The sequence below is a fragment of the Westerdykella ornata genome (genome assembly GCF_010094085.1).
Source record: "Westerdykella ornata strain CBS 379.55 unplaced genomic scaffold EI97scaffold_1, whole genome shotgun sequence".
NCBI lineage: Eukaryota > Fungi > Ascomycota > Dothideomycetes > Pleosporales > Sporormiaceae > Westerdykella > Westerdykella ornata.
Window position 1 is genome coordinate 947120 of NW_022986851.1, and position 23490 is coordinate 970609.

Consider the following 23490-nt stretch of genomic DNA (forward strand, 5'->3'; position numbering starts at 1 on the left):
ACGGCGCTAGTGGGTGTGTTACCCTGGTCCCGGATTGCAAGGTTCTTTTTTCTAGAAGGCAGCCCAATGCCCAGGCGACGATTACAAAGAACGGGGCTTGTTTGAACCTCAGCATTGCCCATGTCTATCTTTTCAATGTTAGCACTTTTCTCGCAGGTGACTTGCACGGTTCTCGTCCCTCTGAAGATGAGACGAAATGCACCCTGATGTTCTAAGTTAGGCTGCTTTCAGTGACGTGTCGGAATGCCTTCGATTAAATCATTCATTCACTCACAGATTCACGCACGCGTACGCAATCCTAGTGCTAGCTGATCATACGGATTGTATACATCAATGGCTTTTCCGATAGTCCCCAGATCTTGCTGTATAATACTATGTATACTTTATATACCCACAAATAGGTAAGTCGATTCGTCTGAAATGCTGTCCAGTGACGTGATTGGCTGCCCCGGCCACACCAGCCATGTAGTGCTAAATAGCTCAGCCCTGTGGCTGCTGCTACTGCTGTGAACTGTCCTCAACCACCAACACGCATACCAACAGCTAGGCTTACCACTCCACCATTCTTTTCCCTATCACCATGATCCAGGCCATTCTCCAGGTATGCTTGCCGCATTGATTCCGGTTGCCCCTTCTAACACATTCATAGCGCCTGGCCCGCTGGCTCGACCGGCCCTTCTTCCCATGGAAGAAGCTCGTCATCGGCTTCTCTCTCGCCGAGTTCGCTTTTGAGAACTGGCTCCTCTTCCGCCAATACCGCGTTCTTCAGAAGACCAAGGTGCCCAAAGCCCTTGAGAGCGAAATCGATCAGGAAACCTTCGACAAATCCCAGGTCCGCATTTCCGCCTCTCCCGCCTCTCAGCTTTCAGCTTACATTTTCTAGGCATACGGCCGTGCAAAGGCCAGGTTCAACTTCTTTTCAAGCGTTTTCCAACAGGTTCAAAAGATCGCCATCCTCTCGTTCAATGTCTATCCCATCGTCTGGGCCTTCTCGGGCTCCTTGCTCGGTCGCTATGCGCCTGCCCGCTTCTCTGGAGACATCTCCCAGTCGCTCCTGTTCATGTACCTCTTCGGTTTGATCGAGCTGGTCCTCGGGTTACCGTTCGCATACTACCTCAACTTCGTTCTCGAAGAGAAGTTTGGCTTCAACAAGATGACGATCAAGCTTTGGATAACCGATATGCTCAAGAGCCAGGCCCTCTTGATTGCTCTGGGTGGGCCAATTGGTGGCGCCTTCTTATCGATCATCAAAAGAACCGGCGACAACTTCTTCTACTACCTCTGGGTCTTCATGCTCGTTGTACAGATCGTCGGCATTACCATATACCCTGTCTTCATCGTCCCTCTGTTCAACAAGCTGGAACCCCTGAAACCCGGAAAGCTTAAGGAATCCGTTGAGGCTCTTGCCGCGAAGCTCAAGTTTCCCCTCAGCGAGCTACAGGTCATCGATGGAAGCAAGCGCAGTGCACACAGCAATGCCTACTTCACCGGACTCCCCTGGATTGGGAAGAAGAAGATTGTCATCTACGACACTCTCTTGGAGAAGAGCTCCGACAAGGAGGTCGAAGCTGTCTTGGCGCACGAGCTGGGTCATTGGAAACGAAACCACACATCACGGTTGCTTTTCATTGGGCAGGCTCATCTATTTTATGTTTTTGCGCTATTCTCGGTTTTCATCCACAACCGATCCCTGTATGCGGACTTTGGCTTCCTCAACGAGAGGCCCGTGCTCATCGGATTCCTTCTCTTCAACGATATCCTATCGCCGACGGATGCCATTGTCAAGCTATTGCTGAACATTTGGACGCGCAGCATGGAATTTGAAGCCGGTACGTTTCCCCTTTAGACCCAACATGTGCATGCCCTTCCTAACTTAAGCAGATGCATTTGCACTGCAACTTGGATATGCCGCCGAACTAGGCTCCTCTCTCATCAAGCTTCAGATTCAGAACTTGTCGAGCATGGACGCCGACTGGCTGTTCTCCAGCTTCCACCATTCGCACCCGATTTTGACAGAGCGACTGAAGGCTATGGGCTGGACGAGCGACAAGTCTGTCGGCGCTAACAAGTCGGTGGACGAACAGAAGCCTTTGAAGGCCGCAGATAGGGAGTTGTAAGCGGCGGAAGTAAGCGTCTTGTGTATTGTAGAAACCAGATGGAGGGATTGTAGTAGCCGGAACCGGTGCGGCCAAAGAGGTATATGTAGACCCTGCCAGGAATCCGGAGACCTGGGTGCAAGGAAGGGTGCAAGAGAGCGTGCGGAAGGTCGTTGTGATGGATCTCAAAGCCTCTAAAGGCCAGGTCAGCCCGTCGCGGCTTTCTGCGGCAGATTCAGAACTGGAAGCGAAGCAAAGCAATCCAACCCTACTCTTCCTTCTTTTCTTTCTTCCGCATCTCCTTTTGCTTCTTGAACTCCTTGTCCCTAGCCTTCTTCGCCTTCTTCCTCGCCTCTTTATCCTCCTTCGCCTTCCGTTTTTCGCCGACCTCCGCATCTTCCTCGCCAGTAGCCACCACATCGGGTGCTTGCCCTCCCGACTTGACGAAGTTGTCCCTCTCTCCCAGTTCACCCACTTCCATGACACCCTCTTCTCGCTCATATTCAGACAGATCCTGCCAGCCTTCTTCCGTGCCGCTTGCATCATTGGGGCCCTGCTTGTTTCCTTGCTTCTTCTTGCTCTCAAAAGCTACGCCCTGCTCTTCGGGCTCTGGTGTTGCTTCTGGCTCAAGGTACTCTCCACGCAGACCTGCAGCTACGCGGCGCAGGTTGTGCATGATAACGCCGCCCAAGGGACCGCCATGGGAACTGAATGTCACGCCACTGGGGGTAATGAGCGCGTCCGGGTGCAGATGCGGGTGCGTTTCGCTGTTGGTGATATATGTGTCTAGCAGAGCGGATGCGGCGGAGAGGGAGATAGGTTTATTGGATATGTGGCGGTACGGGGGAAGCGCTTCGGGATGCATTTTTGCGGGATTATTCGTCTGTTGGAGGCGGCGGAGAGGGTGAGCTCGTGAGGCGCTGCGGGATCAGATAGTTGTTGGGGAATACTTGCTCGAGACGAGGTCGGTGAACTTTTTGCGCACGGGCCAGGCGCCTGTTTTCTGCCGACCATGCGATAGATCGCAACACTGGGCTAGGCACTTGAGTCCGACATACGACAACGCTCGCTACGGCTCACCATCGTACGGCGCGTCTGGAGTTAGGAGAGGGTCAATTGGGCTGCTAAAGACACAATGAGCGCGTTTCGCTGTGCGCGAGCCCTTGGGGCGCCCGCGCGACGCCCAACTACACTATTCAGAGTCCCACCATCGCGCTGGTCAACACCGCAGCAGTACGTTTAAAGCCCCTACAGATGCCTTGGTACACCAACCTAACCTCTTCCCAAATAGAACCCGTACCCTCACACTTCTCACTCCCCGTCGCCCACTTCTTCCCACCTCATCCTCACCCGTACCATCTTTCCACCTCCCCGGCTCCGGCTCCTCCCTTCCTGCTACAGCCACCACATCCGAATCCGCTCTCGACCTTGCAGGTAAAATCTCTCAGCATCCGGCATTGGGGAGCATGCAGATTAGGGCGGGGCCTAGAGATACGTATAATCCGAGTCACTTTGTCAGGAAGAGGCGGCATGGGTTTCTGTCGAGGTTGAGGACGAAGAAGGGGAGGAAGTTGTTGATGAGGAGGATTAAGAAGGGGAGGTGGAATTTGAGTCATTAAGGGGTGGAGGATGGGCTTTAAGCGCGAAGGAAGGGAGGGGAGGGTGGATAACGGGGAGGTGGGCAGAGGATGAGGAAAGAGGTTGAATGGAATCTACTTGGAAACAAGTTAGATGAGGGAAAGAAAGCAGAAGAGAAGAGGCAATCCGTGCCAAAGCTGGATTATGCACAGATGAATCGCATATGTTCAGCACGCGCATTGATGGGTATGTCAAGAGGAACTTGTAACTTTACTGTACAGCGAACCGAATATGCATCTGTATCACGGAATCAAGATGAGCATTTTTGCCTACTCCGTGTCGAATATCTTTACTGTCCCGGTGTCAAGCGGATGTCCATTTTGGGGCACATTTTCTTGATACTGACAGGTTGGGTCATCAGTACTGTGTAAGTGGGCAAGTTAGTGCTTGACCTCAGACATCCGTGCCTGATTGTTCTCTGGTTACCACACGCACATAATTCGAACCTCAAGTCATATTTTGAGGGAGCTTAGATAGAGATTCCTCCAACCAAAGCACCGATGCTCGCGCATCTTATTCCCACCTGAGCAATCATTGATGTGGAAGAGGCACGTGATTCCGCGTCATAGCCCTGGAGCGCGTCATTCCCATCCCGACGCGGCGCAGCAAAAAGCAATATGAAACAACTGAGAGCCTCTAGGAAAACAATATGATTTTCCAGAGGCTTCCGTTAATTGCTAAAAAAAGGCCTAATAATAGTGTTTGAAGGGGAAATTCGGAGTCCTCATTGTTACGCCTTCTGAGCAATCAAGAGGGGATGGTGGAGCAGGGGCACGACTCGGAATCTTATAAAAGGGTGAGTCGCCAGCCATCTATCTTCTCCTCTACTTCCCTCACTCTTGGCTTTTGCTCTACGATCCTCGAATTGCATCCGGACTTTTCTAAACCTCAAAACGTCTTACCTACACTCAACAATCTTCCTCCAACCCCTCATATTCCCCGCCCATCGACATAATGCCACCAGCCACCGTCCCAAGAGAACGCCTCCCCGCAATCCGCACGGCGAACCACACGCTCATCAGATCTCTCGAATCGCACCCATCCTTCGCCTCCCAGCACTCCGCCCGCAGAGGCAAAATCTACTTCATCTGGGACTTCGCGCAACGCTCCGAAGCCATGTTCAAAGCCCTAATCGAAGGCACGGCGGCACCGGATACGCCTGCGACGAGGGGCGTGGTTCCGCCTGTAGAGGTGGGAAGCATGACCGCACGGCAGAGGAGGGAGTTGGAGAATGATGCTGTGGGTAGGTGTGTGGTAAGTGACAATCCCCCGGGAGTGTTTAGGAGGGAGGAAACTGACGGAAGTAGATGCTGCATACGCTGATCACGGATACGACTGGGATGTCGGCGATGATGTTTCAGGAGAGGCCAGGAGAGGGAGTGGATGTGGGAGCGGAGGTCAGGAGGCGTCAAAGAAGGTTGTGGAGGCTATTGAGGCCTCTGGGTAGACGGTGTCTGCTTGAGGAACCCTGCCGGAGAGTGATTCGTCGTCCTGTGACGGACCAGAGTCGACTCTGGCGACGGAGTGGCTCGTCCTGGATACATTGATCTAAAGCCAACCAACGGTCTTCCTCGAGTGCTTGTGTTAGCCCACCGTGAAAGGAATGTTCCGCCTTTGACTGTACGTCATGGTTGATCAGCTGCTGTAGCAGGGTCCTGTCCAGGTGAATCAAGGCAGTTCGAAGGCGCAATCTTGCCCAGAAACCGTTCGTCGAAAGTTCACGTGTTCTTCTCATCTTCTTTGGGAGGTGCATCACCAGCTGCGCTTTTCTCTTCCAGATCTTTCCAATCCGCTTCGTCCACCTCATCAAGCGCCTCCACCATCTTCAACTGTTCATCGACTTTGTCAATCTCCTTCAAAATAAACGCTATCGTCGCGTCCCTTGCCTTATCCACCCTCTTCAACGCCTCCAGACTCATCTTCCCATAATCCGGCGGCGCCTTCTGTGGTGTCGGCGGGACCCTCTCTCCCCCATTCAACTTCGCATTCTTTTCCGCTAGCAGGCCCCTCAACACAAAAATATTCAAATCCCGTTCCCGGAGATTCTCTTCCAGTTCTTTGCGAGCTGCCTCTTCATCCATCTTCTGCTTTTTCGCCTCTAGCTCCTTCTTAGCCTCCGCATCTGCAACTTTGAAATTCCAGATCGCCTCCTTCGCCACACTTTCTATGTGCGTGAATCGAATTGGCCCAATATTCTGGCCTCCATACCATCGCGCCACTACAACAGCACCCGCAACGTTCGTGTCTTCGAGCACGTGCTTCAGCCTTGTGCCAGCCCACTTCTCCCCATCATCGTCGAAACCAACATCATAGAGGACCTTGGATTCCGGCATCAAGCTCTTCTGCCGAGACGGCTTCCTCCATGCTGCTATGCGGTGCGTTGCTGATTTGAACTCCGGCAGGCGTTGAAGTGCTGTTGCGGATAGGGTGGCGGAGAAGGCGGCTGTGAAAATGGACTTCTGCTCCTCAATAGTGCTGGAGCGGAAGATGTCTTCTGCAGGGGGAAGGGAGGGCGATCGCCCCCTTTTGTTCGACATGTTCTATCGTTGCAGCGCATGAAAGGGTGGGTGTTCGGGCAGGGAAGAGTTGTGGTGGTCAGGAGAAAGGGAAAGGTTACGCGAGGGAACGTGCGGGGAGTTGGAGAAGGGAAGTGTTGCCGTCTTCAAGGAATTTGCTTCGTTGCTAGAAAGAGAGGTTGCCCTCTACCTTAAGTCATCATAAACCAACTCACCAACTTTGAGTCCTAATAGGACATAGTTGAAAACACTTCGCAAAACGGATGGTGACCACATTAGCTCAAATGGCAAATTGTCTTCATCTCACCGTCCTTGATGGATGTTCGCACATATCTTCCGTTCGCCCATCCGTCAATATGAAATGTGCCCAAGCATTTTATTGCCATTCAGCTTCGTTTTTCGTATTAAGACGGCAAAATTGAAGCCACTGCTATCATGAGTCGAATTGGAATATGTTTTCGGGAGTCATTTGACTGCTGGCATAAACTGTCAGTCCTCCTTCCAACCCATGAGTATCAGCAGGTACATTTAGAGATCGATCTGAAGTTCGGTAATTATGCTCCCTACTCTTGCAACATAACATTTAATGACGACTTATGTCCGACGGGAAGCAATTATAAGGTATTTCCGAAAAGAAAGAGCATTCGCTTCTTCATGTCATTCTACCCAGGGTAAGCTGCGTCCCTCATTTGTCAAGCACATTTTTTGAATGTCTCAAGAACTTGGTCGAGAGTATGCTGGGGATCGAGAAGTATCATGTTTACTCCACATGGTAGGTGGCAAAGTAAAGGTGAGTTTCCTGGCACTGTTGTTCTTCGCCTCAGAGTTGTAGCGGCCCACCGCATGTTCCACTCGGTCCTCCTTTCACTTCTTATCCCCACCCAATCCTGTTAGGACAGTCTACCTGGGGCTTCCCTTACTACTTTCTCGCTTATTGCCGGTTTTTCCCCTTCTTCTCTCTCATTTCCGAACCCTGGCCTTCCGGTTCCTTTCACTGACTGCTGCTGCGACTGGACTGACACGAGAGCAACGAATACGTAAGTCTCAGTTACATAAGCTACGCCCTTTCACACTTCTACGCAGTTGGGGAGGCAACAGCAAAGGTCTCGGCATATATAAACACTACTCTCCGCTCCACCCCACTGACCGCTCTTCGGCCCACCCACTCCCCTTCCCAACCCGACTGAACCAACGTCAGCACACCACACAGTGCTTTTGCGAGCAGCCGTAACTTACATTACTTCAAGCAAACATTACTCTCCTCGCCGTGAAGGAAGCTCTCGCCTTTGACTCTCTTATTGACCGAAAACCCCTTCAGCCGCCCACCATGGGCCGTTACGAGACGCTCAATGAGGCGAGCAAAGATCTCATTGATTGCATGCTTCCAAAGATTGCCGTCAACTTTGGCGTCGACGACCCGAGAGATGTGATCCCAGCCGACATTTGTATGCGAGCATGGGACTGCGACCGCCGTGAACACATCTACGATCAACCAGAAGATGATCCTCGCAATTGGGGACTCCAATTTCTCAAGGAACTTATTTCGATCTCTCGCATGAAGAAAGGCAAACTAGAGGAGTTTCAGAGGGACCTGCGAGAGAAGGTAGAGGCGCATGAGGACGGGCATCAGTGGGCGAGGCTGGCAGACATCAAGGAGGTAAAGCTAGACTACGAACATCCGGAGCGTAAGAACCCTCCTCCAGTTGAAGAGAGCGAGGAGGTTGAGAGCGAGAACTCGTATTATGAACTCGTTGAGACGGACCAACCAAGGCGTGGGAGAAATCACGGCGACGCGCCGATGTTCGAGGCTCGTCCGGTGGCAAAAAAGCGCAAGCGTGAGTGAATGTATTGACGCGGACGGTTTTGAACGGCAAAGCTGACGGTTGAAGGCAAAAATGCGCCAAAGCGGTTGCGTCGCGGATCCAGCGAGGGTTGGGAAAGGAAGGACAAGTCTCGACGCTCGATTGCATCGCCGTCAAGTGGAGACGAGTCTTTCGTGTAAGCCGCTATCTCGTTCATTCACTGTACCTTTCGCGTTTCTGAAGCTGCAATTGTCCCGACTAACATCTGTCAAAGGGAATCAAGCCCCAAGCAGATGTCTAACCCCAGCCACGACCCCATGGGCAAAGATGACCTCTCCTCCAAATATAACTCTATCCGTCGACAGAACCCAATGCCTAAAGATGACTCTATCGATGATGAAGACCTGGACGAGATGTCCGTCTCCGAGCTCGAGGCTCATGTCCAGCTTACCCAAGCTGAGCTTCGTGCCGCCCGCTTGAGAGTCAAACTCATCGAAGCACGTCGCAAGCGCAAGGGGGGTTCTCCTAAGAGTCGCCAGTCAAGCATGGACCCAAGCGTCAGTGATGTATTGACAAACGGTAAGCAGCACCGAATCCGGAAGACTCCTCAGGCCGCCATGACGGTAGAAGCCAACTTCGGCCGGCACCGCAAGCTCATTCAAGATGATGAATCCGACTATGAAATCCCTCGGACGGTGGCCACCCGCAAGCCGGTCCGTCCTAGTGTCACCCCTTCTGCCGCCTTTGGTGAGGAAGACTACCGCTATGAAACGTCTATGACGGAGGCGGCCTGCAAGCCTGTGCGCCCCAGAATCACTTCCTTTGCCACGTTTGGTGAGGAAGTCGACGACTATGAGGCCGAAGAAGAAAGCGGTACGCCGCACCACAACGCCCGCTTTGCGAACACGCACAAACGCCAGCACAAACCCAAGGTCCCTGTTCCCGCTCCGCGCAGGACAATGGCACCAGCTCCGCGCGTTAGGTCTCCTAGCCCGCGGCACAAGGCCCTCGCTCCTGTCGCCAACATGGTTCCCCCGCCGCAGCTCCTAGTCAAGCGCAAGCCAACATACTTGCCCAAGGAGTATGTCACCAAGCCATCGGTGCGTCAGGAGGACCTTGAAAAAGAGCGTGCTTTTGCCACTCCGCCCGAATCGTCCCTTGAAGGGCTGTCTGGTGGTCGTGGAGAGACGGCTCACAAGGATTCTGACGCGGGGGAGGAGTCGCCGCTATTCACTCCTGATGAGTGATCAATTGGTGGAAGCCTCCTGGGTGTACAGGAGCATAACTTCAAACTTGGATTCTGGAACTCACGATGCCACGGATGGATGATCTCGTGGTTTTGGAGGGATACTGAGGCATATGAGTATCTGGTTTTGGATTTCGCCGAAGAGCGACAGAGGCCTATTGGGAACTCCAGTCGTTGCTTCAGCGCGGACCGAGCGCATTTCAAGCAACATCTGCTCTTATACATGTGGATCTCTTGTCCGGTCCAGCTGGGCCCTTGCAATTGCGATGGAACGCTATATTTGATTCGTACTAGACTGCGACTCCTGACTATACTTCTCTTCACTAATTTTCTTATCCCTTTTGCACGTTTTGAACATTCACTCGAGAAACAAAGAGCCACATAAAATAATTGAAGACTACTGCGCTGATCGCTACAAAACCACGCCATCCGTCACTACCACGGAGAGGCGCTGTAGGAACAATAGTCATGACCCTGGCGGCTCTATCAGCTATAGACGACGCTATGCTAATTGAAAAACAGACTTACCTTACCAATGACTGGCTCGCACGGGAATGGTTCTCGATTACACACAGTCACACACCCGACGCTACCGCGGCCATTGTAGCCAGACTCAAAACCTCCACAGCCAACACCAACCCGTGCATTGTCGTCGTTATTCGGGGTTGCCGTCCAATACTCCCCCTGTACTCCATCCCAAATTAGCAAAATCTCAAACAGCAACTCAATCACTTGGACGGGAACTGGAGAGTGAGCAGTGGAAGGTATCTCAGCACCTTTGTCCCGGATATGGACACCAATCACCAGTCTCCGTTTCCTTCTTATACTCCACAGTCTTCGTCACGGTAACGAACATCGTAGCCGAAGATCCGCAGCGTTCTCCGGGATACGGGTATGGGCAATGGGGACCTTCGCGGACGAGAGTCGTAACGATTTCCTCCCTCCTTTCCTCCTCCCTCTTGCAACTCGGAACTGCTGTCGGCGTGGGCCTTGTCAGGGTCAATGTCACCGCCATCAAGGACGATAAACACGTTGACTTCGACGGAAGGGAGCAAGACGGAGTCGGAGGTGGGCACTCAGACGTAGTCCCCGAGGCACAAGTAAATCCTGCAGGCGGTATCTCGTGCGGAGGCTCCGGCGTTGGGACCAATGTTTGTCGACACGATGTAGTCGGATTTACCGACGAGCCATCATCCGCGAGCGCTTTCAAGATCCGGGAAAGAAAATCATGGGACGATTGCCCTGGGACTTGCGCTTCTGTGAGCTCGCTGCGCTCTTCCAGCGCCGCATTGATTGGAACGACGACGAGGGCAGTGGAGCTTTGCTTGACTGGCTGCATTGTAGTGGGAATCACCACCAGTTTTGTCGTTGGTGGCGGGGTTTGGGCTGGAGGCGCGGATGGAGGCATGGGGGCTGATAAATGCGGTGGGAGTGGACTGTTTGGTGGATGGGTCTCCAGAGGTTTGTGACTTAGTGGGCGTGATTCTGCTGGAATTGGGGCGCGGAATGGGACTGCGGATATTGGGGCTGAGGAGGGGATAGTTGGGAGCGTGCGAGATGAGAGAGAAGTCGTGCTCGATGGGAGAGGATCTTGGCTTGAACGAGAGGTGGCTGCCCGGCTTGAGTGTGAAGTAGTGGGGGAAGGAAATGTCGACGTCAGTGGCAGTGGCAGGCTTGAGGCAGGATTGGAAGCTGCGCTCGTTAGAACGGCGGAGGATGCGCCCGACGGGGAATTCATTGCCGCACTCGTGATGGGAGTGGGTTGAAGAGGTGTCTCACTAGAAGTTGTAGCAGAAACCGTACTCGATGCCATGGTAGACGTCCCACTACTAACCCGAGAGGATGGTATTACAGGCGTCCTGGTGGGCCAGACGAAGCCCAGCCCAGAAGTTACAGCAGTCCCATAGGCTACGCTGCTCAAACTTACGGTGCTATTTGGGCCGGTTGATGTGGATGGCGGATGGTATGTCATACTTCTATTGGCAGAGGAGCCGGGGGGCGTAAGTGATCCCGTGCCGGAGTAAAATTGAGAATATCCTGGTGTCCCAGGGGAGTAATCTCCATCTCTGGTTGGAATATTTATTATCTTAGAAGAATCCACAGAAGAGAGTGGATGATATGCCGTGAATGTGATGGCTGAATGCTCTGGGATTGGCGCATTAGTAACGCCAGCCGAGCTGGGAGATGCTCGCCCGGATGATGCACCAGGAACGCCAATGAAACCAGACGTCGGAGGTAGTGGAGTTGTTGCTATGGTTAGTTCATTGCTACCGATATCAGAGTTTAGATACGACGACGTTGCGGTCGCCAGCTCAATCGTCCCGCTATCGGAGTTGAATTGCGATAAGGTTGCAGTAGGCTGCCCAAAGGTATTGGTGTCGGAAATGGAATGCTTTGGTACTGCAGTGGGCAATTCGATGGTTCCGGTATCGTGATTCAGATACGCGCTGTTCCTGGGCGTGATGTCACGGCCTTCATGCCGCCAAAGGACAGCAGCGCTCGTGAAATGGGCAGCGAGAAGCGCTGCAGGTGGTATCTTGTTCATAATGGCGCAAAGGATCTAGGATACTTTTGTTGAGTGAGTTGCAGTGTGAAGGGGCGTAAGCTGTTAAGAATGGCGGCAACCCAGGGACTAAGAATTTCCAGGAGCATCATATGTGAAATGGCCGACGTATGTGCACAAATCAATTCTAGGGCTAGGCTGAGCCCGGAACAATCTAGTCAATGGAAGTCTATTGTCCTGGGCAGGCGAAGAAGAAGGACATTGGGCAAGGAATGTCTCAGGCAATGCAGAGTTGTCGGATAGAACAAACTGGATCCATGAACAAAGAAATAGGATCGTCACTTGATCATTCTTTATTCTTTATCTCACATGACGTTGTATGCAACGTACTTCGCAAGATATGCAGGGGCTTCCAAGCCTGAGTGCAGGATCAGCCTTTCGAGGAGAGCTTGCGCGGATGAACTGCTACCCCGAAACCAAGCATATGAGATTACCCCACCATTCTGGAGAAGTTATCAAAGTGGCTCCGCTCAATGTGAACCACCGGATCAACTTTTCCTTTGTAATTTATATATTGCATGCAAGTCCCGATTATCTGTCGCCTTGATTCTGAGCCCTGTAATGTCTTGTCAGGTGGAAAATTTGCAACTTACTCACTCCTTGCCAAAACGAGATAGTGGCGGAGAATTTGAAAAGAGAGATAACTGTAGCCGTCTCCTTTCTTCGTCAGTCCCATCACATATAATTCTCGAACCACGTCTGAACCTAAAACCACGACCTTTCTCTTTACCAGTATTCCGTACCAAAAATTGCGCTGTAGTGTTCTGAAAAATACGCAATTCAAAGTTCAGCAGATCCACTCACTCCGAATCGACCCACCAGCTACCTCAAGCGCAGAAAAATATGCCAAAGAGGACGAAAAACACTTTCCCGGAACTGATCGTCAAACCCAAGTCTCGCGGGCGCTTTTGAAGCTGAGCGTTCTGCTTGAAATGAGCAAATTCTTGCCTACCACACCATATAAGATGTTCTAATTGGTAGAAAACCTTTAGGTTAGAACCGTATTAGAGCAGTGAACAGCAATAATAATAATAATTCCGGTCACGTGACGGACGAAATCTTCTTGGACAAGCGATGTAGTGGTTGTTGCAAACCACTGTACGTCAATGGCCGTTTCTTTTCAGATGGCAGATAGGCAATACTGGACGCCGGAATCTTCGGGGAACCGTCACAGAGCACTCAAAGGATAAACTTTGCAAACTAGACTCCAGTATATCATAGGTTCACGAACAAAATTTTATTATCAATTTCAGCCAATCCGTTATGGTGTATCGGCTAGCATCCGTCGCTTTCATGAGCCTGGCCAGGCAAATGTCAGCTTCCGACGAGAGCCGGGTTCGATTCCCGGTAACGGAATTGTGTGTCTTTTTTGCGCTTTTTGTAATTTTCGGTTTGAACATCTTGACCCTGATATTCACGTCCGCCTCAAAGCCAGGGCCGTTAGGGCCACAACAAGAGCCTTTTTAGCTTTAGAGCGTCTCTTTCTACATATTATCCGCCCGACTTTACGGGCTTCTAACCTCCTTGCATGTTCAATAAGTTTTAGAATTAAAGCTCTCTGTATAACTCTACTAGCTAATAGTCGGCCGACTAAATTGCGCGAAACAGATAGTTCAATTTACCGACAAACCGCAAGGGGATCTTCAGTGTGACATAGAGAGCCACGGTAGGGCGGAAGCGCTAGTATTCATGGGAGGAGTAGATAACGAATGGTAAATTTTAACAATGTAACAGAAAACACTCTAAGTAACGCTTTTCGTTGGAGTGTGATATGTTTTATCAACAAAGCGGGTGGGCCATTTGGAAGGGAACTGCAGCGTGGAAGCGAATGGCTCCATCCAGGGCCACGAACCTAAGCATTTGGTTGTAGTATAGTTTTTGGCCGCTAGAGGCGGCGACTGAGGTGATCTCGTTCGTTCATGACTGAAATGATCATGCACCTAAAATCAGACAGAAAAAACAAATTCAAATGTAAGTCGTTATACATAAGCTCCATGGGCGTTCATCATCGTCGGTGAGATATCTTTAAAACCGTCAATTCAATAAGTCGGCCGTTAATGCAATGAGAAAAAGGAGAAAAGAAAAGCCGCAACCATGTGCCCAACAGTAGTTGAAAACGAATTTTAGTATGGGGTATCATCACCATCTAATCCGCAACTGGGGTATCTGCACGCTCTCGTAGCAGAAAAGCTACGGGTTCAAGGCCTAACAACCTCATCCCATTCTCAAGAACAACCCTTGTTGCTTCAAATAAAGCGCTTTGTACAGGGCCGATACCCTTCTCCTCCATATCACGGACCCCCTCTTGCTCTTCCTGCTCGTCATCTTCATCGTCATCGAGACAGTCCGTTAGCTTCTCGGCGACTGTGTGTAGGTATGCCATGATATTTGCGGGTTCTAATGATTTGTACGTGGCCTGGACAACTTCAGGATATTGGCCTAGTGCAAGGAGAAGGCTCGTATGCTCTTCTTCTGAGAGGCTCTCGTAATCTTCAGGAGTCAAATCGGCTTTCAACGGGTGAGATTTCAATATCGAGCAAAGCTGTGCATAGTGATACTGTAGGTATGCCCCAGTCCCACTCTTGAACGATGCCATGCTGTTGATGTCGAAGGCATGATCGCTTCCCCGCTTGGTCGATAGTTCTTGCGCCAGAATGGCCGTGGTGCCGAGCTTTGTCACTACTTCATCGGAAGTTCCAAGGACAGTCGCTTTCTGTTCGTCGGCCTTCAGTACATCTCGCACAGCCTTTGCACATTGATCAATTATATTATGAGGTTGACAGTCGTGGCCCAGCTTTTCGGCCATGTGGGAGACGTCGTTGAGCTGGACATGCTCCAGCTTCGCCGCAAGCTCTGTCATGCCTAATGCTTCGAAGACTTTGATGAGCCTGGAAAAGTGGCCAGTTTTGTCAGCCGCAACGAAAATCATCTTGTCAAACTCTTGTCGTCGTGAACGTTCCAGCACCGCAGCAAGATAGCGCATGAAGTATGTGCTACTCCCCGTTCTGTCGCGCACAATAGCGGTACCGAACTTCGCTCCCAGCTTTTTCATGTCAATGACACTCGCCCCACCGCTTTCTTCAGTAATACCCTTGTCTTTCAGAGCCTGCTCAAGCTCCGCGATTGTCTCCTGCCTGACTTGCGACTCTCCTGAATACTCGTCAAAGGTGATCCCAAGGCGGCCGTAAAACTTCGCATAACTGTCGATGTTGACTTCGCGTATACTTTTGAACAAATCAAGGGCATGTTGATCACCGTCTTCCATTCTCTTGAAGAATGCATTCCGCTCAGCAAAGACCCCCCTGCCTTCGATTCCTACTGTAGCTTCAAGTTCGTCCTGCCCATGCTTCTTCGCCTCGTCGCGAGCCTTCCTGCTTGCAATTTGTTCAGGTAGAAACTCTTGGTGAATCTTGTGATAGACGTCAAGGAGATGCGACACGGGATCTTTTTCAAAATCTTCCTCCGACCCAAAGTTCTCCCAGCCAACACCTAGTAGTGCCATGTCTTTACCCCAATCGCCGAGGTAATTGGTTCGGAATACCTTCCAACCCATGAACTGGTAGATGTTGCTTATAAATTCACCTATGATAGTGCTTCGCAGATGCTTTGCTTGAAACTCGCTGGCAATGTTCGGAGACGAAAACTCAACGACTACTTCTTTCTCTTGTCTGGGAGACAGAGATCCTGTTTCTTGTTTTTCTTCGCCATGCCTCCCATACCCGGAATTTCTTTCAATGATGAAAGGGATGAGGAGGCGCGGAAGGGTGCCGGAATGGGCGCAGACCCGTAGGTAGACTCCGTCTGCCCATGGAAGATCGAAAAGCGCGTTCGGCGCGAACTGAGGTGGTGCATGAGCATCACGCACGTTAGAGCGGCGATGACACCGTTCAACATACCTTCTCGATCACTGTTTGTGCTAGCTCTTTCGGGTTTGCATTGGTGCAAAGCCTTGGTAGGACAACAGTGAAGTCGCCATGCAATGGGTCATTGGATAATTGAACGGCGCTGTATGCAGCAGTAGGGTCGCAGTCAACTATGCCGCATATCAGCTCGGCGAGGTACGAGCGGTATAGATCGAGAGGTTTGCTTCGTATGTCCGACGAGGCAAACTGCGGGATTGGCGTGGACAGTTCCAGTTCGCCAAAGAGCCGCTCAAGGTTGGTGACAGAGAGTGTTGCCATGACAGCGCATGGGATATTGCGATAAGGCTCAGCCTTGTCGTCAGGTCTTAATGGGGTGTGACGAAGAGAATACTATGAGCTGTCTAAGTTTGCTGCGCATTAAGGTCATCTGCCCATATGCGTGATGGTTGGGTGTTGGAGAATAGCGCCCTTTGTTGGGCTCTGGATGAGTTTGCTATGCCTCTTATTCTTGAGTGGGCATGTAGTTGAGCCTCATGAATGCCACTTATTCATGCATGGCCCTCGTGGTGGCCTTGGATTGGCCGACTGGTATGCATGTGCATCAACACCAGTAGCGACCATGTGCCCACCTCCTCGATTGCCAGGGCACACATTCTAACGACTGTTCATGGATACACATGTATTCTGCCAAGGCTGGCCCGTTGCCTTGCGGTCCAACTTTGCGCCTCCGGAAGACCCTTCGGCAGATTGTGCTGCTGAATGCGACCTGAGACTCCGACCGTGGGACCTGGCCTTGTTACACATGGAACATGAACCGCCCAGGAAGATGAATCCAGGTCTCGCGATGGTGAAGTTTTATATCTCCTCATATTATTATACGGCAACCAAAGTTTGCAGCTGCGTTCAAACCGGCATTGACTCGCGAGTGTTGACAAGAGTTTCCTCCGTAGCTCTCCGTGTTGTTGGTCTTCGAAGTTTGTCCGTCTCATAAAGTCGAGCCAAAATCTTCAAAACCATCCCGAGGTTGAGATTGATAGTCGGTAATTGCTCAATGAGCCGCCGCCGCCAGCGCTGCCATGGTATACGATCCTTGACCAGATACAGCAAGTATTGCAAGATCTGGAGACCTATGACCATAATTAGGATCAATGTAACAAGGGATTTCCAGTCCTGCTTGAGAAGCGGAACACTCGCAGGTATAGCGAGTAAGTTGCAGGCCACTTGTAGAGGAGCTACCGCAAGTATGTTCAAGTAGGCGGCGGCCTCGTTTCTTTGTGCGGCTTTACTGCCCACAGCAGTCAGTTGGAGCGTCCAAAGGCGCGTGTCGCCATATAGTTCGCATTGCCGAATGAGATCCTTCAGCCTGTCTTCATGGTCCTTGAACTGTGCAAATATTTCCGCAAGCTCTTGAAGGTGAGCTTCGACGTCAGTTTGAGTCTCCTGCGGCACGAAGCCCTGGCGATCGAAATAATCCAGATCACCATTCGCTGAGAATTGCGTCCAGACTCTATTCGTGGATTGCAGGACCTTGAGCAGAGAAGCGATGCTCTCCATTGCTCTGGAAATCCACAGAAACACATCCATGGCCTCTTCGTCCCCACTCTGTATTACTTTTCCCTGATGCGAGCTGGATGGATGGGCATCAATGAAGTCCCGGACGCCATTTTCTACTCTCCGCACGAGATCCGCCCAAGTTTCCTCGACCTGGCGCATTCTGATGCAGGCCACTTTCGAGAAATAGAGGAGAGGATCCCATATCGGATTGTTTGCGTTGATTGGCATTCCATAGTTGCCACACCCAGCAATCTGGTCAGCCATGGCGACGACATGAGAGAACTCGTCACTGCCCATTTCATCACCGTCGTCGAAGTAACTGTCGACGAAAGAGTAAGCAATCCAGCGTTTTTCGTCTGTGCCACATATAACAATCGAGATGTGGGCGTCGTGGATCCCGGTGAGCTCTTTCTGAGGTTTGAAAGAGCCATTGATTAGGAAAGTCAAGTCTCTCCATTTCCTGTGCTGTTTTCCCATTGGAGGTGAGGCCGGTGTAGTGTTCATATCGTATTTACGCAACGGGTAGTACGGAATGTGCAGTTCCAGCTTGTATACTGCGTATCCTTTAAGCTTATCAACGGGTGAGCATAAAGTTTCAATTCAAACCACACGGGCTACGTGGGAAACGTACAACAGTCTGGCATCGTAAGGATGTTTGTAAGGCAAAGTGCTTCCACAGCGCATCCGCAAGGGCGTCAACTTGATGGCCAGGTGCCGTTTCGGCAAGCACAAGCATGTATAGCGGATTTAGGTCTGCTATTGCTCTGGAACACTTAGAAAGGACAATCTGGCGGCCATGAGAGGACTTACATCAGACGTCTATCCGCATCAGGCTCAGATTTATGGTCAAATCGCTGCAACATCAGTTAGAATGGCTCGATAATGTGAGTGGATTAACTGTTAAGGGAGATATGAGATATTTCGATCGCTCATTAGTGCATCGCATTGGACTTGGATGCTGGAAGCCAGACTTGACTCCTCAGCGAGGGGGAATTGACGTAAGGCAAAGGCATACCTCTTGTTTTAGATAATGTCTCAGCATAAGTGGTGTGAGGAATCCAGGATAGCGCCTACAGAGGCGATCGGAAGTGGGACCCAATGTCTGCGAATCCTGTGGCCTGAAACATGTGTCATCCAGCCAGGCTGTAGCAGGCTGACCTTCTGATATGTGATCGGGGTGGTCCAGAGAAAATCCTTCGCAAAACTCAACTAGTTCTTTTGCCTTTGATTGTGGAGTTGCGTAAAGTTCGATGAATGCGGACATGCCATTGTCCGTGTAGAGATCCTCTTGCGCACCTGCGTCGGTGCCATCCTGAGGGGTGGTTTCTCGGATCCCCTCGTCGCGGATTATGTCTCGTATTCCTTGGATCCAGGGTTTCTCAATCGGCCGTCTGTCCTTCCCAAATATGTCGTGTCTCCACCTTTTCTTGAGTAATCGTGTAGAGCCTCCCATAGAGTGTCCAGATGGAGCCCGGTCAGCACACTGAGAGAATTAGTTGATCAGAGTAACGAATCAGAGACCGCTGTCCCTTCATGAGTCTTACCAATAAGATCAGCGGGTACTTACCTTCTTCAGTCACTCTTGATATGGCTATAAAGCAAGCAGATAGCGTTCAGCTCGTTGAATGAGAGGCTGAGAGAAGTGCATATCTCTGTGGCTCCCACCGTTAATGACCTCGCAAAAGTTCCGTAAACGAGGACGCAGCAGCACCATATATGGCCATCGGTCGACAAGCTTCTAATCTGGCCTGTATCACAGTGATAATACCGCTTGACATTTCAAAATCCCAGTCTTCTCTCGCTCGTAGACATTTCGAAAGCGCAACCGCCCTTGCCATTTGAGCCACGTATCTTGTCTGCATTGCATTGCCCTTCCCTCCAGGAATACGGTTGCCTTTTGGAATGGTCAACGCGATCGACGCCACAGCTGGTTCATCCAACGTCCGCTGTCCAGAGACAACGCGACTGATGTAACTGCCGCCACCCGCCCTCTCACCGGTGGCATAGCCGCACATACCGGGATCTCGCAGGTCCTGGCGCCCGGATTATGGAAAAATTCGGGTCCTGAGAAGTAGTCCGGTGCTGTGTTCAGCCTCGTCGGGCATGAATCTGACTTGCATGATTGACCACGTGGACGTGGTTGGCCAACCACAGGGTTGAAAAAACAGAGTGACAGGTTTTCTTGGGGAAGCAGTAATGAAGTTTGAGAGAAGATGCAGGAACGGATTAGTATGCTCCTTAAGCTATTGTAGAGCATATAATGCGCGCCGAATTCCAGAACCTGCTTCCCAAGTTTTGGTCCCTGTACACGAATTAGATTTGTGACTACGGGTTGTGCAAGTCAGAATACCGCGTTTCTTGTCACCTGTATGCCAACCAATAAAACAAAATGCCGGCCTGACTACCGTAGAGTTCTGAATTACCCCATGCAACGCGAGTATCAACTCCGAACTTTACTCGATTATCTAGGAAAAAGCCCTGGAAGAGACCGTATAATTTACCGATTGGTAGTACTCGACCCATGTACAACGACATGACAATGCGGCTTGTGGAAAGCAGGCATCATTCATTGTGCGTGTCCGTCGCCACGTCATGAGGTCCTTCTGGGAACGGTCAGATACGTGTAAGTGGAATGATACCTGCTGGTATTCCTAGAATTGAGGACGCTAGTGCTCGTTAGGCATTCCAAGCCCAGTCCTGTCTCTGAGAGGGGATTATCAGCAAAGGTCCGACTGCATTTACTGGATTCCTGACTAACCGTCAGGGACCAAGAGGAGTGCCACGCTATGGTGCACTTACCAGATGCATTTACGCTTGTAAATGGGGCTCTCAGAAGTCTCTCGTTGAGTCCCGGCCAATGAAATACCCAGTCTCATTAACCTTTTCCACCAGAGCACGAGGGTAACGGCTCTTCCACGCCCTAGGGGCGGCCCGCAGAATACCCCCACAAACCACTTGTGGTGACGGTACCGTGGGATTGGTATCGTTCAGGACACTCCAGCCGCCAGCGAAAGCTACCGTTGCCAAGATTTTGACTGAGGGCATGTTCCGTATATCCGTCAATGTCCAGTGCCAGAGCGTCGTCGCTGCTTAATTCGGTGGGTAGACCAGCACCTCTGACCTGCACACGAGTTAATGGGCAACGAGCACATCTTGCTTGCCCGCAGTGAGGGCAAACCGCATTCCTGATATTTATAGGCGAATATCCACAGCAGCACTGAGCACTGTCAGGATTTGACTGCAGACTCTGAAAAAAACCTACGCATTGCCACACATAACCGTGCTTCTTTTTGGCCTGGCTCATATCAATGACCACTCTCTTGGAAGGGAATGATGGGAAGTGGGCTTACCATCGGGATCTGCTCTCACAAAATAACCCTATTTCTGCAGAACGGTCAGGATGTACCCTTGGATAGTCGCAGATGCCATGTAAACAGGCCGGCATTCCAAGGAACGCTGCTTTGCATACCCTAGGGTACCTGGAATTCGATATGCCCGCACAGCCACAGCACCCCTACAGGCTACCAAATTTTGGTTTTCCGTCAATTCTCTTTTGTTTTCCTTCTTTTTCCTTTCTGCTTCCCCTCCGTCCTCCTTCCTTTCTCTCCTCCCTTCTTTATACAAGTCTAACAACAAACACAACTAGAATTCCATCGGTTGGTAAACCAGCTGAAGCATGGGGAAAAGGGCACTGAGGTCAAAACATCGGACAAATTGACATACCTCAAAATTGCACAGGTATGCCTTTGCCTAGCAAATAACGTAGCCAATCGTCGATGTCTAGATACGCCCACTCTCTTTTTGGATCCTTTGAGTGTGCCCAGATATGTATAAGCTCCTTCTGATGATTGCTTTCAAATGTATTTGCCGTTTGCTGCTTCATAGATCGCGGTCACCTGGCCGCCTCATGTTTGCCGGTTTGACATGGCTTAAGTGAATGTGGTCTATTGAACTGGACCGAACGGGTGCGCAGTTAACAGACTTGGACGACAGATATGAAAGCAGCTTCTGCGCCGTTGTCGGAGTTACGATTTAAAGCGGTGAGAACCTTGTATTCTTCAATGCATAAAATATCAATGGTTAAGAGATGGATTAGTTGCTCCTGGAGGCAGGTTTTTCCTGCGACGATCAACGTACCCTAGGGTATCACAATGGTGTTACCTGCCTTGCGGAATGGCGCAGATGGCGTAGTACTCGTAGTATCTTCCCAGTGTTTCCGAAATGTATATACGTGGTCAAGAAATTCCCCAACGGGGAGAGAAATAATTGCTTAGCTTCTTCAACTGACGTGGACGTGGAGGTGGGATTTGTCAGCCCCGCCTCGCAGTTTGTGGTGCCTTTTTCGCTTAAAGGAACCCACGCCTCCCCATATAGTTCGTAGATAACTTCAACAGGACGGGTATCAGTTCGTGAACACGTTGTACAAACGCTATGCGGGGCAATGTGACGAGAGGAAAGTGCCGGTATCGGTCTACGGTGTGATCATGACACGTTAACACGCATCAGATGTATGTTTGAGGTTAGGGACCGGCGCACCATTGCCGCTACCTTGCATGACAATTCAGGGAAGACGACAAACATACAACAAAGAAAAGGGAGCTTAACGTCGGGGCGCATCCAATAGAAGTCTCGAAAGGATGAATATTGTTGGTCTTTTTCAGGAAGGTTCCGTTCAGAGTGATAACGCGAGACAAAGATTAGAAATGCCAATAGAAGGATTCCCACAAGTTCCGTTTTGGAACCACAAGCTCATGCATTGGACCAAAGCAGCAAAACTGCCACCTACCCTGGTATCGCATCAACGCCGTTAGATCCGACTCCCGGACGAAGGCGTCATAGACGGATGATGCGGTTGTATAGTGCGGCTCATATATCAATCAAAGGCAAGCGGCCTCAAACGCACAATTGCTTCCTGGAAATTTCATTGTTGTACTGGTCTTCGATTGAGGTTGTCCAAGGTACTACAGTATTGAGTAGGTGGCTTGCCCCTTCGAGCAGTTTTCTTCAGGAGGAAAACGCAGTAGTGGTACTCTTGACACAACTCTAAGGAAAATTAACTGACTCGTTGCTCTCCGCATGAGCAAATATCTAAGAATATCGAGGCACGTAGGTATATGCGAGAAGAACAGCAAGCCTGCAGCATCATGAACATCCATGCGCTCCATAGACACCGAAGAGAATGCGAACAGTCAATGTGTAGACACCTATGAGACTTTGAACTCTAGGGTTTACGTGGACTTCCCTTACATTCAACGCAGAGCAAGAACGGCTACTGACACCAACCACGATATCGGTGGGTTAAAAACTAATTGAACTAAAAACTAGAATATGAGAAGTTGATTGGACAATGGGCACCAGGAAACGACTAAAAACCAGTAATCGAAAGATTGAAGTGAATAAGCCGCGAAACAAAGTTCTCTGGCCATGGGCACCTGGGCACCTGACGCAAAAGAAGTCTCTATATCTCATGATGGTTGTGCGCCGCATATAGGGTTTCATTACACTTATAATCCCAACTTTGTGTGAAACTTCATTTTACTGAGACTCTAAGTACTTGAAGTGGAATATCTAGATGCATATACTGCTGAAAGGGCTGCTCTTTGATATAGGCTACAGTGGGATAGTGCTCCCAGTTTAGCGGAGTCATTACTGCCTCCCTTTAAAGGCAATGAACGAAAACACTGCTGAGAAGGTACGACAACTGGACCTAGTTATACCTACTAACTAATGCTGGTCATCAGGATCCCGAAGGTGAAAACTGACGACATACTACAATGTTGATATCCGGCCTAATGTTGGTTTTGTCTATATTGTCATTAGCCTTTCCTGGCAAAGAGTGAGAGTCATTATCAAAGTGACTGGTCGAACATCATTTGTTGACCTTGTGTTCCTGAAGCAGTGAAAACCTACACCAATCTTGAAGAGAGTCTACACTCGAAATCGATCATACAGAATGGTAAGGCAGTCTGCATCCTTTCACAGCTGGAGCATACGTTCCGACTGAAAGGGGAACCCAGGTGAAGAAAAAGTATGGTTATGTGTGGCGATGCGTAAGTCATTTGCATCTCCGGGACTTCGCCCCTGGGGTCTAATGCATGGCTCTTCCCGCAGTGCTGTTGCGGATACTCGCCTATTACCATTAGAACTCCGGTGTGCCCCCATTGCGGCCAGCAGAGATGTGCTGGTTGCGCCTTATCTCGGGTTCGGGTTAG

General features: G+C 50.6%; 10 protein-coding genes and 1 non-coding gene across 11 annotated transcripts; 5 read left to right on the top strand and 6 right to left on the bottom strand.

Annotated features, from left to right (window-relative positions):
• Positions 1-550: 550 nt before the first annotated feature.
• Positions 551-2381, top strand: EI97DRAFT_491007 (CaaX prenyl protease). The gene is made up of 4 exons (XM_033802249.1): positions 551-601; positions 650-832; positions 884-1829; positions 1882-2381. The coding sequence occupies exons 1-4, from the start codon at positions 581-583 to the stop codon at positions 2115-2117; spliced, it is 1386 nt and encodes a 461-aa protein (XP_033658460.1). The 5' UTR covers positions 551-580; the 3' UTR covers positions 2118-2381.
• On the bottom strand, positions 2365-2961 carry EI97DRAFT_368477 (uncharacterized protein; the record flags this gene model as incomplete). Its single annotated transcript, XM_033795138.1, has 2 exons — positions 2365-2496; positions 2581-2961. The coding sequence occupies 2 exons, from the start codon at positions 2959-2961 to the stop codon at positions 2365-2367; spliced, it is 513 nt and encodes a 170-aa protein (XP_033658461.1).
• A 177-nt stretch (positions 2962-3138) lies between these two features.
• EI97DRAFT_409270 (uncharacterized protein) lies at positions 3139-4089 on the top strand. Its single transcript, XM_033796664.1, has 2 exons — positions 3139-3329; positions 3388-4089. Exons 1-2 carry the CDS (start codon positions 3232-3234, stop codon positions 3713-3715), a joined length of 426 nt encoding a protein of 141 aa, XP_033658462.1. The 5' UTR covers positions 3139-3231; the 3' UTR covers positions 3716-4089.
• Positions 4090-4360: 271 nt separating this feature from the next.
• Positions 4361-5251, top strand: EI97DRAFT_463349 (uncharacterized protein; the record flags this gene model as incomplete). The annotated part of the gene is made up of 2 exons (XM_033801348.1): positions 4361-4988; positions 5042-5251. Coding segments are annotated over exons 1-2 (510 nt in total), but the record flags the coding sequence as incomplete, so codon positions are not given.
• EI97DRAFT_13979 (uncharacterized protein) lies at positions 5247-6353 on the bottom strand. Its single transcript, XM_033793193.1, has one exon. The coding sequence runs from the start codon at positions 6269-6271 to the stop codon at positions 5453-5455; it is 819 nt and encodes a 272-aa protein (XP_033658464.1). The 5' UTR covers positions 6272-6353; the 3' UTR covers positions 5247-5452.
• An 883-nt stretch (positions 6354-7236) lies between these two features.
• Positions 7237-9533, top strand: EI97DRAFT_14109 (uncharacterized protein). The gene is made up of 3 exons (XM_033793201.1): positions 7237-8085; positions 8140-8248; positions 8327-9533. The coding sequence occupies exons 1-3, from the start codon at positions 7578-7580 to the stop codon at positions 9297-9299; spliced, it is 1590 nt and encodes a 529-aa protein (XP_033658465.1). The 5' UTR covers positions 7237-7577; the 3' UTR covers positions 9300-9533.
• A 534-nt stretch (positions 9534-10067) lies between these two features.
• Positions 10068-11843, bottom strand: EI97DRAFT_497650 (uncharacterized protein; the record flags this gene model as incomplete). The annotated part of the gene is made up of 1 exon (XM_033802521.1): positions 10068-11843. One exon carries the CDS (start codon positions 11841-11843, stop codon positions 10068-10070), a length of 1776 nt encoding a protein of 591 aa, XP_033658466.1.
• Positions 11844-13118: 1275 nt separating this feature from the next.
• On the top strand, positions 13119-13217 carry EI97DRAFT_t3. The gene has a single exon. It is a non-coding gene; the product is annotated as a tRNA-Glu (tRNA).
• A 790-nt stretch (positions 13218-14007) lies between these two features.
• EI97DRAFT_438348 (Nucleotidylyl transferase) lies at positions 14008-16042 on the bottom strand (the record flags this gene model as incomplete). Its single annotated transcript, XM_033799489.1, has 2 exons — positions 14008-15699; positions 15758-16042. 2 exons carry the CDS (start codon positions 16040-16042, stop codon positions 14008-14010), a joined length of 1977 nt encoding a protein of 658 aa, XP_033658467.1.
• A 292-nt stretch (positions 16043-16334) lies between these two features.
• Positions 16335-18988, bottom strand: EI97DRAFT_14260 (uncharacterized protein). Its single transcript, XM_033793208.1, has 5 exons — positions 18823-18988; positions 18294-18761; positions 18089-18132; positions 17910-18042; positions 16335-17848 (listed from the first exon to the last, which is right to left on the bottom strand). Exons 2-5 carry the CDS (start codon positions 18729-18731, stop codon positions 16628-16630), a joined length of 1836 nt encoding a protein of 611 aa, XP_033658468.1. The 5' UTR covers positions 18732-18761; positions 18823-18988; the 3' UTR covers positions 16335-16627.
• Positions 18989-20062, bottom strand: EI97DRAFT_14238 (uncharacterized protein). Its single transcript, XM_033793207.1, has 3 exons — positions 20037-20062; positions 19780-19981; positions 18989-19580 (listed from the first exon to the last, which is right to left on the bottom strand). Exons 2-3 carry the CDS (start codon positions 19870-19872, stop codon positions 19185-19187), a joined length of 489 nt encoding a protein of 162 aa, XP_033658469.1. The 5' UTR covers positions 19873-19981; positions 20037-20062; the 3' UTR covers positions 18989-19184.
• Positions 20063-23490: the final 3428 nt, after the last annotated feature.

Coding starts and splice junctions, on each gene's coding strand:
- EI97DRAFT_13979 (XM_033793193.1), bottom strand. CDS start 6,271: ATGTCGAACAAAAGGGGGCGATCGCCCTCCCTTCCCCCTGCAGAAGAC.
- EI97DRAFT_491007 (XM_033802249.1), top strand. CDS start 581: ATGATCCAGGCCATTCTCCAG. Junction 602..649: donor TGATCCAGGCCATTCTCCAG/GTATGCTTGCCG, acceptor ACACATTCATAG/CGCCTGGCCCGCTGGCTCGA. Junction 833..883: donor AAACCTTCGACAAATCCCAG/GTCCGCATTTCC, acceptor TACATTTTCTAG/GCATACGGCCGTGCAAAGGC.
- EI97DRAFT_14109 (XM_033793201.1), top strand. CDS start 7,578: ATGGGCCGTTACGAGACGCTCAATGAGGCGAGCAAAGATCTCATTGAT. Junction 8,086..8,139: donor GGTGGCAAAAAAGCGCAAGC/GTGAGTGAATGT, acceptor TGACGGTTGAAG/GCAAAAATGCGCCAAAGCGG. Junction 8,249..8,326: donor AGTGGAGACGAGTCTTTCGT/GTAAGCCGCTAT, acceptor CATCTGTCAAAG/GGAATCAAGCCCCAAGCAGA.
- EI97DRAFT_14260 (XM_033793208.1), bottom strand. CDS start 18,731: ATGGGAGGCTCTACACGATTACTCAAGAAAAGGTGGAGACACGACATA. Junction 18,133..18,293: donor GACATTATCTAAAACAAGAG/GTATGCCTTTGC, acceptor CTGATGTTGCAG/CGATTTGACCATAAATCTGA. Junction 17,849..17,909: donor CCTTACGATGCCAGACTGTT/GTACGTTTCCCA, acceptor CCCGTTGATAAG/CTTAAAGGATACGCAGTATA.
- EI97DRAFT_409270 (XM_033796664.1), top strand. CDS start 3,232: ATGAGCGCGTTTCGCTGTGCGCGAGCCCTTGGGGCGCCCGCGCGACGC. Junction 3,330..3,387: donor CGCTGGTCAACACCGCAGCA/GTACGTTTAAAG, acceptor CTTCCCAAATAG/AACCCGTACCCTCACACTTC.
- EI97DRAFT_14238 (XM_033793207.1), bottom strand. CDS start 19,872: ATGACGTGGCGACGGACACGCACAATGAATGATGCCTGCTTTCCACAA. Junction 19,581..19,779: donor GGGTCGAGTACTACCAATCG/GTAAATTATACG, acceptor ATTCGTGTACAG/GGACCAAAACTTGGGAAGCA.